This window comes from Hypanus sabinus, chromosome 1 (genome assembly GCF_030144855.1).
Source record: "Hypanus sabinus isolate sHypSab1 chromosome 1, sHypSab1.hap1, whole genome shotgun sequence".
Lineage (NCBI taxonomy): Eukaryota > Metazoa > Chordata > Chondrichthyes > Myliobatiformes > Dasyatidae > Hypanus > Hypanus sabinus.
The window spans coordinates 130,221,597-130,234,036 of record NC_082706.1 but is presented as its reverse complement, the minus strand read 5'-3'; the positions used below and the strand labels follow the sequence as shown (position 1 = coordinate 130,234,036).

At 39.6% G+C, this 12,440-nt stretch overlaps 1 protein-coding gene across 1 annotated transcript in view; it reads left to right on the top strand.

Moving 5' to 3' along the window:
* LOC132397577 (piezo-type mechanosensitive ion channel component 2-like) overlaps positions 1-12,440 on the top strand; it is a 566,872-nt gene that overhangs the window by 513,006 nt on the left and 41,426 nt on the right. Inside the window, exons 38-40 of the mRNA XM_059976392.1 lie at positions 2,817-3,119; positions 3,207-3,465; positions 4,399-4,581. Of these exons, the coding sequence (XP_059832375.1) occupies positions 2,817-3,119; positions 3,207-3,465; positions 4,399-4,581 (745 nt within the window). The remainder of the gene's footprint in view (positions 1-2,816; positions 3,120-3,206; positions 3,466-4,398; positions 4,582-12,440) is intronic.

The window sequence follows — 12,440 nt, the reverse complement described above, 5'->3', positions numbered from 1 at the left end:
AGACTGAACCAACTTCTGATTCACCATCAGCCTGTTTTGCAATGCCAGCATTGAAGATTTCACTTCCAATGCATCAACTCTGTAGATAACATTGGAATCGCATCTTGGACAGGGAAGATGGAGGTGGACCATTCTTTTCCTCATTGGTGAATCAGTTGGATTTTTACACAAGTCAAACAATTCTCCAGCTGTAGTGTTAAGGAGATGGAGAGATGTGGGGAAGAGGACAGGAAAATGGAGCTGAATAGAAGTAGAGGCATGACCTTGCTAAACAGACTCAACAAGACAAATGGCAGATTCCTGTTCCTAATTCTTATATTTAAAAAGCATATATTTTAAAACAGCTGTTTATTATCTGCTGTAGTTTTTGTATCTTGGAGGTTCTTTTTGATTTTTTTTCCCAGTAAATCTTTTCATTCTTATCTTTCCACTGATCAATGAAATTCAATCAGTCGTGTTTGCTTTATTGCTATCAATGTGGTGGTTCTTTGATGTAGGAGGACAACTAATAAAATGACAAATAGTCAATTTTTTGATTTTTTAACTGACATGATACTCCTTTTATTCATGTGCATTTTTTTTCAAATTGTCACGAAGTGAAATGAAGTCCTCAGAATAGTGCACACTCGCAAAATCTTGGCAATTCTGCCTCTTTTTCTTTAAAGCAATCTTTTGTGCATGTGGCTGTTTTGTGCACTTCTGTCTAATTGCTATGTTCTGTGTCATTTTAATGTTTTGTACTGATAGCTGCTACACTGAAGCTACCATGCTGTACTCACGGCAGTCAACTCTAGATGATATAGATGATATTCCTAAAACAAGTGAGCGTGCTCGACCTAGGCTTCGTAAAATGTACAGCCTTGATATGTCCTCCTCATCGGTTGAAAGTGGCAGTATAGTGTCAAGGTGCCTTATTCATGCATGCTTAATTTTAATAACTAATATATGTACTAAATGCATATATATGTTTGCATAGTATGTGTTGGCATGATTACTACCTTTAAATGTGTTCCTACTTTATACAGCATAACAACACAGTTACTTAATCGTGGGTGCCATAAATTTAATAATAGAATATGGTTATTAAATGATTCTGTATGTTGAAGCCTCAAAGCCGTATCATTACTCCAACCTACACAATTACTTTCCGTTGTGCAATTTAATGTAGAGGCTACATTTCGAATTCCTTTAGAGTTATATAAAAGCTCTCAGCATGGAAACAGGTCATTTGGGGTGACTCCAACTGCTTTTTCCCATCCTGTGCCCACATTCCATCTGTCCTTTCTGCCGTGCACATGCATCATCTCCACCTACCATATAAAAGCGATTCCATTTGACACTAAACTTTTACATTCTTACAATGTCCAGCATTATGAACTTCTGCCCAAATTGTTTAGGTTATTTATTACTAATTATATTACATTTATACTAACTAATTTTGAACTCCCCAGCAAATGAAAAGACTTTGACAACATCTAAGCTGTTGATACCCTTTGTCATTTTAACAAACTCTCTAAGGTCACCATCATTCATCCCTTCATTAAGGCACAGAATAGCAGTGTTTATATTTCACATTACATACATAACTGCACATTCTCCAGTGGCTCAATATCCTCAGCATGGAAGCTGGAGCTTCACATTGTAACCAAGCTTTCACATATATGAAACAGTTTCTTGTTTTGGACTTTTTATCAACAGAAATCTGAGATTCAAGAAAGAAGGTGGAAAGTGTTAAATAACGAATACATTTTCAGCAGACTTGAAACACAGATACCTTGATTATCTTACTGTTGGTTCTTAAACTATTCATTTGTTGAGACTTGTGCAGCATCTTAATTGCTGTGATATTCCAATATCCAGTTTCCAAAGGTGCTCAGTCATAAATACTTGGAAGGATCAGAATTAAGACAAATATTTAATATATCCAATAATATTCTTCTCCATTGGTACTATAGATACTCAAATACACACTTAATGAGTTCTAACAGAACCTATAAATTTCACTGCAAACTTTCCTAGTGTTCTACTTTTGCCTTAAAAGTTTCTTTGATAATCTTATGCTATGATAAAGGAAAGGACTAAAAATAAAGAGCAAGTTCTTTTCCTTTCATTAATTATGACATTGTGATACTGAGGGATCCAGGAAAAGAAGGTTCACAATTCAGGCTCTGACCTCTGTTGACTCAGCCGGGGTTGGTCAGGTATTGATGAAGATGCTATATTTGATTACAGTGTCTTGAAAAGGGGGAAAATAGTCAATGAATCTTACTTCTGCTTGCTGCCTGCTGGAACATGTATGCATGTTGTGTAAGGACACTGTGATGCCTGTGATACCTGTAAATCCTTACTGTGAGACTTTAACTGTCATGAATGGTCACTTTGACATAAAAATGAGAGCCAGCAAACATAGAGCACGCAACGAAAATTGGTAGGAAATCCACAGATATTTTTCTTGAGTGTTTAAGTCAGATGAATACAGTACAAGTAGATTAGAAGTATTTAGATACATTATCTCCTTTATGTGTATTTTTTACTCCATCTAGGTTTCATTACATCAACACATTTTAATTGCATTCCTGCCATTAGTAATGATCTACAAGCATGGGCTCTTGTATAATTGTGTTAGCATTCATGGCATGTGGGAGGAATATGTGCATGAAATGGAGCTAAAAGTACAGTGAACCTCTTCCTACTTAAAGCTTTCACACTTGTGCTTTAACAATAGTAGAAATTTTCAAGGCCTTTGAACGGGGAAAGATTAAAAATCTAAAACGTCTTTGAAAGGAAGGTTTGAACCTTATTATTTCTTCTCTTAGTGAGCCAACACAGTGCACCATGTTGTATTCACGTCAAGGGACCACTGATACGATTGAAGAGGTGGAAGATGAGCAGGATGAAGAAGCGACAGTGCCTGTTTATACAACAGACACCATGACTGAAGAGGTTCCTCCTTCATACAGCAAAGCTGTGAGCCTTGAGCATTTGAGCATTAGCTCAGATTCTGCTGGAGGAAAGCAAATTATGGCACTCACCCCAGATAGCAAAGCGGATCTACTTGAAGACCCTATCTTTCCAAGTCTAAGCCATGAACTAACAGCCAGTGAACTGCTTCTCAACAAGTAAGTTGTATATCTCAGTTCTATACATATCTCTTATTATTGGGCCTTTACCCTTCTCTAATGTTATTCCAACATCTTACATTTCAGGATGTTTTATGATGAAGAGTTGGAAGACTCAGAAAAGTTCTACACAGCTCAGCCTCGGCCACTGCTGCTCTTCTTTGCCCTCTATAATACCCTGGTAGCCCGGTCGGAAATGCTGTGTTTCTTTGTCATTATCCTCAATCACATAGTGTCAGCTTCAATGATTACCTTGGTACTTCCCATCCTAATTTTTCTCTGGGCTATGCTGTCTGTTCCTAGGCCAAGCAAGCGTTTCTGGATGACAGCGATTGTGTATACAGAGGTCTGTAGATTTTGTTTTGTGATGTTCTGTAACCTTATTGGCTAAAACTGGAGATTAACATTTTTCAGAACTGAACAGCTTTTGCAAATTGTCTATTCAATGACATTGAAATGGGAAAGCTAAATATACTGTACTACAATTCCTTATAATTCAGGTTAAGTGACAAGTTAAAGCCAAGAACTTGCAAGTTATATGGGTGATGGTGGTAGATCGGGAGAGGGAATATAAATAGCGTGAAATAACTTCGGGATACAGAAACCAATTACCAGTGTTTAGGTTACTCAAAAATATTGTATATTTGTCTGACTCCATTGGTAGTGTTCTTGCATCTGATACCTCTTATTATTCCAAGCCACGCCTCTGAAATGAACAAGAGGGTCATGTAATTGGCCTAATAGAATCAAACGCTGGTTGCCAATTTAAATGGAAGATGTTTTTAACTCGTGTCACACCAATCAGAAACTGAATCAGATTTATTACATTTGACATATGTCATGAAATTTATTGTTTTGTGGCAGCAGTACAGTACAACACATACAAACTACTATAAGTTACAAAATAACTAAATAGCGCAAAAGATGAATAATGGGGTAGTGTTCATGGAGCATTCTGAAATCCGATGGCAGAGGGGATCCACCATGTCGGTAACATTGAACGCTTGTGTGATGCCCTCACACACCAGAAGTATGGAGAGGAGGCATTCTGTGAAGTCAGTCAACTTGTAATGCTCATCTGAAATTATAGCATCGACCCTCAGTAAAGGAGTTTACATCATCTGTTCAGCTCAAATGTAATGCTGCTACATTTAGGCAAAGTATAATTATGCATAACTGTACTTAGTTCTTAAGGTAGGCATTTAAACATTTAGCTCGTTTAACTTTTTAGAATACAAATGAATGTTCTCTGTAAAAATGGTATTTCATCTTCCCACAGGTTACTATTGTGATCAAGTACTTCTTCCAGTTTGGGTTTTTTCCGTGGAATAAAAATTTAAGTATAAACCGAGACAAACCTGACTTTGTCCCAAACATTATCGGCATTGAGAAGAAGGATGGCTATGTGCATTATGACCTCATACAACTACTTGCACTGTTCTTTCATCGATCCATCTTAAAGGTAATAACATCTCTTCCCATAGAAGATTTTCTTTTTTGGGTAATCCTTTACAAACTTTTATGGTATGTGGGTGATGAAAGCCAAGGTACCGCATTTGTTATCATGTTATTAATTCTAAAATTCAGGAACTGCACTGAGCTTACAAAGGGTCACTAACCAGATTCAAATCAGCCTGTTGACCACTGGAAATCTTTTTGTAGGAATGTACAAATTGGAATGGGTACCGATAACCACCGGGCTCCCAACACTATTGAAATCTCCTCACCCAACCCCTGCAAACCCAGACAGTTAGTAAGGTTTTATGTATACACTACATCTCTGCAGTGAGATAAAGGCTCTGCTGTGGATGGTTTTAATATTCTGACCCCAAGTTCTATTAGTGAAATACTGCCAATGACGATGAATTTGATCTGACGAGACAGATAGTTTTATGGGCAGTTTGAGTTTAAGAACAAACTGCAGAAGAACTAGAAGCAGAAGTTGGCTATTTGATCCCTCACACCTGCTCTGCCATCCAGTGTGATCATGGCTGATCTGTATGTGCCTATAGTAATCTTATATCCCGTTGATTCCTTTAAAATCTAAAAAGCACTTTCTTGAATATGTGCAGTGTCATAACTGCTGCAACTCTTTTGGGAAGAGAATTCCAGAGGTTTGCTTTCTAATGAATGAATATATTTCTTTTGGTCTCAATTCTGAACAGCTAACAGATTATTTTAAATCTGTAACACTCCAATTATAGACACCACAACAAAGGGAAATATCATTCCTCCTTATGGTTGGTTAAGCCCCATAACAATTTTGTATGTTGAAATTAGATCATCTCTCATTCTCTCAAGTTCTAGCAAGTGTATTCCTGATCTGCTTAATCACCAGAAGGCCATTCTAAGAATCTATCTGATGAAGCTTCATTGCGCTACCTACAATTCTATGTATGTCACTCCGTAGGTAGAGAGACCAAATTAGTACATAATATTTCAGGTACAATCTCACCAGGGCTCGATGTAATTGGAGCAGATACCTCAAGTACTGAAATTATGGCCACTGATGTTTGCTTTTCCAATTGCTTCCTCTATTTGGATGATTCATCTACAAAGACTTCCAGATCTCTTTGAACGGCAGCAGCGTTAAATCTTCCTCTGCTTGAACATAAGAATGATTTTCAATCTTTCCTATCAAAGTTGGCCAATTTGCTTAATTCACAGAATATTCCATCTACTATGTTTTTGCTGATTAGCTTAACCTGTCTTCCTCTTCATGAAGCCCATCTAAATCTTTCTCTGCTCTTGCCTGCTCTGCCTCCTAACCCAAAAATAACACAGTTATTCCTAATCTGTTTTCTGTCCATTAACAAATCTTCAATCCATCCCAGCATTTTACTCCTAATACTGTACACTCTTATTTAATAATCCCCCATAAAGCACCTTTTCAAGGTGCTTCTGAAACATATACACATTACATCAACTATTTCACCCTTTATCTTGGTAGTTACCATCATCTGGTTTGCATTTATTTATTCTACTAGCTTCTACTGCATGTTTTGAATGCAAAAGACTGTGAAAGCTCAACTTCCACAGAATGTTAATTTGCACTTAAAATTCAACAACCTCATTATGTAATTTTCATTGGTTTAAGGTGAATTATACCGGATAAAAAATAGTATAACTAAGGAAAATTCCAGACAGAGTATATTAATACAAAATTTTCAAAAATATAAGGACAGATTGATTCAAGTGTAATTTTGTGTTCTGATCCACATGGGGATCAATTGATTAGATTCAATGGTAATTTAAAACAATATACCATACACCCATCAGCTTGAAAAATTTAACCAATTGATTTTGTTACTTGCCTTCATTTAAAACACTGAATTGAGGTCAATACCTTCAATAATAAAGATTCCATTACACAAATCATAAAACTTTGGACTTTTATGGATGCTCTGGTTAATATTTTACTAAGGGCTATAAATATTCTTGTACTCTGTTATCTTTCCTCCTTTCCAATATGACAGCGTCCTGAATTAGATGTAATTTAAATAAAGCTCAGCAAATACATTTCACCTGGGTCCATATTTCACCTGTATCTTTAAGTACATGTCGTTAAGTCCTCACAATCATCGCAACATTCTTAAGGAATTTGTCATTTCATTCAGTAATATGCCAAGAAACAAGCCTCAGGGCAAAGGTGAAACCAGTCAATAACCACGTTACAAAAGCAAGATTGTGCACATGTGGGTCAGGCAACATCTGTGTGAGAAGATCAGAGATAATGTTTCAGGGCCACTTATGTCTTCCTTGTGGAAATTTTAGAAGCAAATTGAAGTCAGAAACAAGGCTGACACACAAGGATCCAGATGCTAGAATTTGGAAGAATGAACAAGGTGTGCTGCAGGAACACAACAGGTCAGGCCTGACCCAGAGAGTGTCTCCAGCATCTTGCTTGTTGTAGCTCAAGGTTACAGTTACCTTTAATGGATTATGATGTGACCATGTAGATGAAGGTTTAATTGATAACATAAGCCAAAGTCACAGTCCAAAGTGTTCTCACTAGGTTTCAAAGCAAGCACTTGGCTTCACTTGACAGTGGACTACCACTGTTTGAACTCCCCCCACCCCATCCCCCGCAAATTTTATTGTTTTTCAACATTGAATCACAGTGGATTTAATTTGGCTTTTTTTTACACTGATCAACAAAGATTCTTTCATGTCAAAGTGAAAACTTATCTCTACAAAGTGATCTAAATTAGTTACAAATATAACACACAAAATAATTGATTACATAAGTATTCACTCTCTTCAAGTCAGTGTTTAGTAGATGCACCTCTGGCAGCAATTACAGCCTTGAGTCTGTGTGGACAGATCTCGATCAGCTTTGCTTGGGGTCATTGTCTTGTTGGAAAACAAATCTTCTCCCAAGTCACATTTCTTTTGCAGACTGCATCAGGTTTTCCTCCAGGATTTCCCTGTATTTTGCTGCATTCATAAGCCTTCCAGGACCTGCTGCAGTGAAACATCCCCACAACATGATGCAGCCACTACCATGATTCATGAAAGGGATGGTGTGTTTTTGATTATGTGTGGTGTTTGGCATATGTCAAACATAGTGTTTAGTCTGATGGCCAAAAAGCTGAATTTTGGTTTCATCAGACCATAGAACCTTCTTCCAGCTGACTTCAGAGTCTCCCACTTGCCTTTTGGCAAACTCTAGCTTTTTTACAACAGTGGCTTTCTCTTTGCCACTCTCCCATAAAGCTGTGACTGGTGAAGTACTCGGGCAACAGTTGTTGTATGTTCAATCTCTCTCATCTCAGCCACTGAAGCTTGTAACTCCTCCAGAGTTGTCAAAGGTCTCTTGGTGGCCTCCCTCACTTGTCCCCTTCTTAGACGGCCACTCAATTTTTGAGGAAGGCCTGCCCTAGGCAGATTTACAGTTGTGTCATATTATTTCCATTTCTTGATGATTGACTAACAGTACTCCAAGGGATATTCAGTTACTTGGAAATTTTCTTGTCTCCATCTCCTGACTTAGACTTTTCAATAACCTTTTCAAGGTGTTACTTGGAGTGTTCTTTTGTCTTCATTGTGTAGTTTTTGCCAGGATATTGACTCAACAGCAGATGGACCTTTTAATACAATCAATTGAAACACCTTGACTGTACACAGGTCTCCAAAAACAGAGCTCAATTTAACTAAATATGTGACTTCTGAAACCAATTGGTTGCACCAGTGATGATTTGGTGTGCTATATTAAAAGAGGGTGAATACTTAGCCAATCAATTATTTTGTGTTTTATATTTGTAATTAATTTGGATCACTTTGTGGAGATCTGTTTTAATTTTGACACAAAAGAGTATTTTTCTGTTCATCAGTGTCAAAACATAAGAAATAGGAGCAGGATAGGAGCTTGAATGTCGAGCCTGCTCCGCCATTCAATTAGATCATAGCTGATCTGGCCATGGACTCATCTAATATGGCAAAAAAGCTACATTAAATCCACTGTGATTCAATGTCGTAAAACAATAAAACATAAGAAGTTCCAAGGGGAGGGCGAGCGAATACTTCTTATCGGCACTGTACCTGATTAAGAGTAGCCAATTGAATGGTTGGCAGCATGTTTCCCTCATTATCATATGTTGAATACCAATTGTCAAGAACAAATCCTGCTCAGAGAGAACCATTGAATGGAAATTAATGGAACTCTCTTGTTGAAAGGGGACATGAGACTTTCCCCATGAGTGCTGATCAAACCATCTTAGAACACAGGTGGCCACTATCCCTGCCAGCTGAAGATTGATAGGTCATAGCTTTTCCACACTCGCATCCAGGCATTTTTCAAATAAGATGAGTATTTTGGAGTCTCTTACTCTTTTCAGGCTGTGAGCTCCAGATATAACTATTACCCACTGAGAGAGACGAGGGGCGGGGAGGGAAGAGAAGAGATCCTGACCTTCTCTGATGCTCCAGGGTGTTTGACCCTTTCTCCAAAAAACTAGTCCTCTTTCTGGATCTCACAACATTTTATGCACTTCAAGTGTCCCTCAACTCCTTTCTAAAGAAAACAGCCACTCTCCTCCCAATCATCCCTCAGCTAAAATCTTGTAGACTGATTGGAACACAGTCAATACTGTTGGTACAAAATTGCTAATGGAATCAGTGATGATTACCCTGTTAACTGTTGGTTTACCTGCTCACCTCACAGACTTGGGGCTGAATCCTGTTTTTAACCTTCCTTATAAATGAAGTCCATTTGAAAAATTTGAGGAAAATTGTAGCTACTTGCTGTGGAAATGGGCAAATTGAAGAGAAAAGTTTCAAGTGAATTGACTGGGAAGTAGAAAACTCAGTTTTCAGTAAAATCGGACTGTTGGGAATTCTTGGAAAATGTCAGACACAAGCAAATGTGGAGAAATGATGGACGATAGGAGAAAGTGCCAAAGGGAAAGCAGTGCAAGGGTAGTCACAGCATAGAGTCCATTCTGACCATCGAGCTTCCACTAACAACTGTTTTATTTTGTCTCACATTCTGATCATCACCTCCAACCCCTCACCAATTCTAACGCTCACTCACAAATTCTACCCCCATACACCAATTCTAGCACCCACTCACTAATTCTAGCACCCGCTCACTAATTCTACCACCCGCTCACCAATTCTACTGCCCGCTCACTAATCCTACCAACCCCTCACCAATTTTGCCATGGCCTCACATGAAGGGTGTAATTTACCATGACCTACCAACCAACACGACTTTGAATGTGTGAAGAAGCTGGAGTACTCAGAGGAAACTCATGCTGTCACAGGAAAAATGTGCAAACTCCACATAGATAGCAACTACTGTCGGGGACGTTAACCAGGTTTGTTTGAAGATATCAATGTCCAATTACAATCAGAATCTAACCTGTAGCACCAGCAGAACCAAAACACTAGACCACTGCTATACTATGATAAGGAATGCCTACTGTTTCATGCTGGGACCACATTTCAGGAAATCCGATCATTTGGCTGTCCTTCTCCTACCTGCGTATAGGCAGAGGTGAAAGAGCAAAGCTTCAGAGGTAAGGAGAACAAAGTGGTGGTTGAGCGAACCAAAGGAACAGCTATGGGATTGCTTTGAGGCTGTATACTGGGCCATGTTCATAGACCCATCAGTAAATGGACCAGAATTGTCACGGACTTTATAAAAACAGTTGTATTTGAGCGTGTCCCCAAAAACTCATTCAGCCTTCCCCAACCAGAAACCCTGGATGAACCAGCAGATCTGCAACCTGATAAGGGCCAGACTAAATACTTTCAGGTCTGCTGACCAAGTAAGATACCAGAGGTCCAAGTATGATCTCGAGAAAGCCATCTTGTGGACAAAGTGGCATTCTGGACTAAACTTGAATCACTGAAGGGTGCAGGACAGCTGTGGCAGGGCTTGAATGGTGTCTCACAGAATGAAATCAAGTGACATTGGTGACAACAGGGATTCGCTTCCAAATGAACTCAACATCTTCTGTGCTCGCTTTCACCATCAAAACATGGAAGAACCTTCACAAACTCCCATAGCCCCCCATGACCCAGTTATTTCAGGCTCTGAGGGTGACATGAGAGAATCCATCAGGAAGGTCAACCCATGAAAAGCATCCAGCCCAGATGGAGTATTTGGTAGAGTACTAAAGGCCTATGCTGATTGACTGGTTGGCGTGTTCATAACCTCTCACTTTGGCACTCTGAGGTACCTACCTGTTTCAAGCAGGCTTCAACTATACAAGCAGGCCTAAGAAGAATGTGGTAACCTGTCTCAGTGACTATAGACCAATAGCACTTAATCTACATCCACAGTGATGAAGTGATTTGAGAGGTTGGTGATGGACACATCAATTCCTGCCAGGAAAAGCAACTCAGATCTGCTCCAGTTTGCCTACCGGCACAACAGGTCCGCAGCAGATGCCATTTCATTGGCTCTTCACTCAGCCCTGGAACATCTAGGCAGCAAAGGTACAATAATCAGAATGCTCTTTATTGACTACAGCTTGGCATTCAAAATTATCATTCCCTCAAAACTAATCAATAAGCTTTAAGACCTTGGCCTCACTACCTCCTTGTGCAATTGGATCTTTGAATTCCTCAGTTGCAGACCTCAGCCAGTTTAGATTGACAACAACATCTCCTCCATAATTCTATCAACACAGGTACACCACAAGGCTCTGCGCTTATCCCTCACTCTACTCGCTTTACACTTATGATTGTGTGGCTAAACACAGCTCCAAAGCTACATTGAAGTTTGCTGATGATACCACTGTCAAAGGTGAATCAGTGTACAGAAGGGATATTGAAAATCTGGCTGAGTAGTGGCACAATAACCACCTCTCACTCAGTGTCAGCAAGACCAAAGAGCTGATTGTTGACTTCCAGAGGAGGAAACTGGAGATCCATGAGGCAGTCCTCTTCAGGGATTCAAAAGTGGAGAGGGTCAACAAATTTAAATTCTTTGGTGTTATCATTTCAGAAGACCTGTCCTTGGCCCAGCACATAAGTGCAACTATAAAGAAAGCACAGAGTACCCTTGTGGCCCAGTCCATCAAGGATAATGCCCTTCCCTTCCATTGAGCACATCTAAACAGAGTGCTGTTGCAGGAAAACAGCATCCATCATCGGGGGCCCCACATCACAAGACATGCTCTCCTCACTGCTGCCATCAGGAAGAAGGTACAGGAGTCTAATGCCTCACACCACCAGGTTCAGGAACAGTTACTACCTCTGAACCACCAAAGGTGATGATAGAATAGATGATGACTGAAGCTTTGACCAGCAGCCAATCTGGACATCCAAAGTCTGGACTTCAAACAGGTCCACTGTCCAAGGATAAAAGGCAGGAGTGGTTTGTGGCTGCATAATAGAGCTTTGACCAGCAGCCAATCAGTGTTTGGGATTGATTAGTAAAAGCAAGTTAAAGGAACGCAGGGAAAAGTGAAATGGCTATCATTACAGCGGCCGTCATCTGAGTGGACAGAGTCAGAGTGGTGATCTTAAGGCTTTAGCTCTTCGAGGCTTCAGTGAAGAGAGGCTTCACTCAGAGGAAGCAAAGGAAAGAAAAGCTCGAGTTTTTTCCTTCTCTTCTTTACATCTGCTCAGCTGGGCAGATGTCAAGCATCTTAATGCGAAATGCTCCTCTTGGGGGATGTAGGAAGGCAGGGAGAACTCCAGTATCCCTGACTACTAAAATGGCAAGAAGTGCATCGAGTTGCAGCTTCTAACGAACTGTGGTAAGGGGTTGGAGCTGGAACTGGATGAACTCTGGAACATTCAGGAGGCTGAGGGGGTGATAGATTGGACATATAAAGAGGTAGTTATACCCAAGGTGCAGGAGACAGG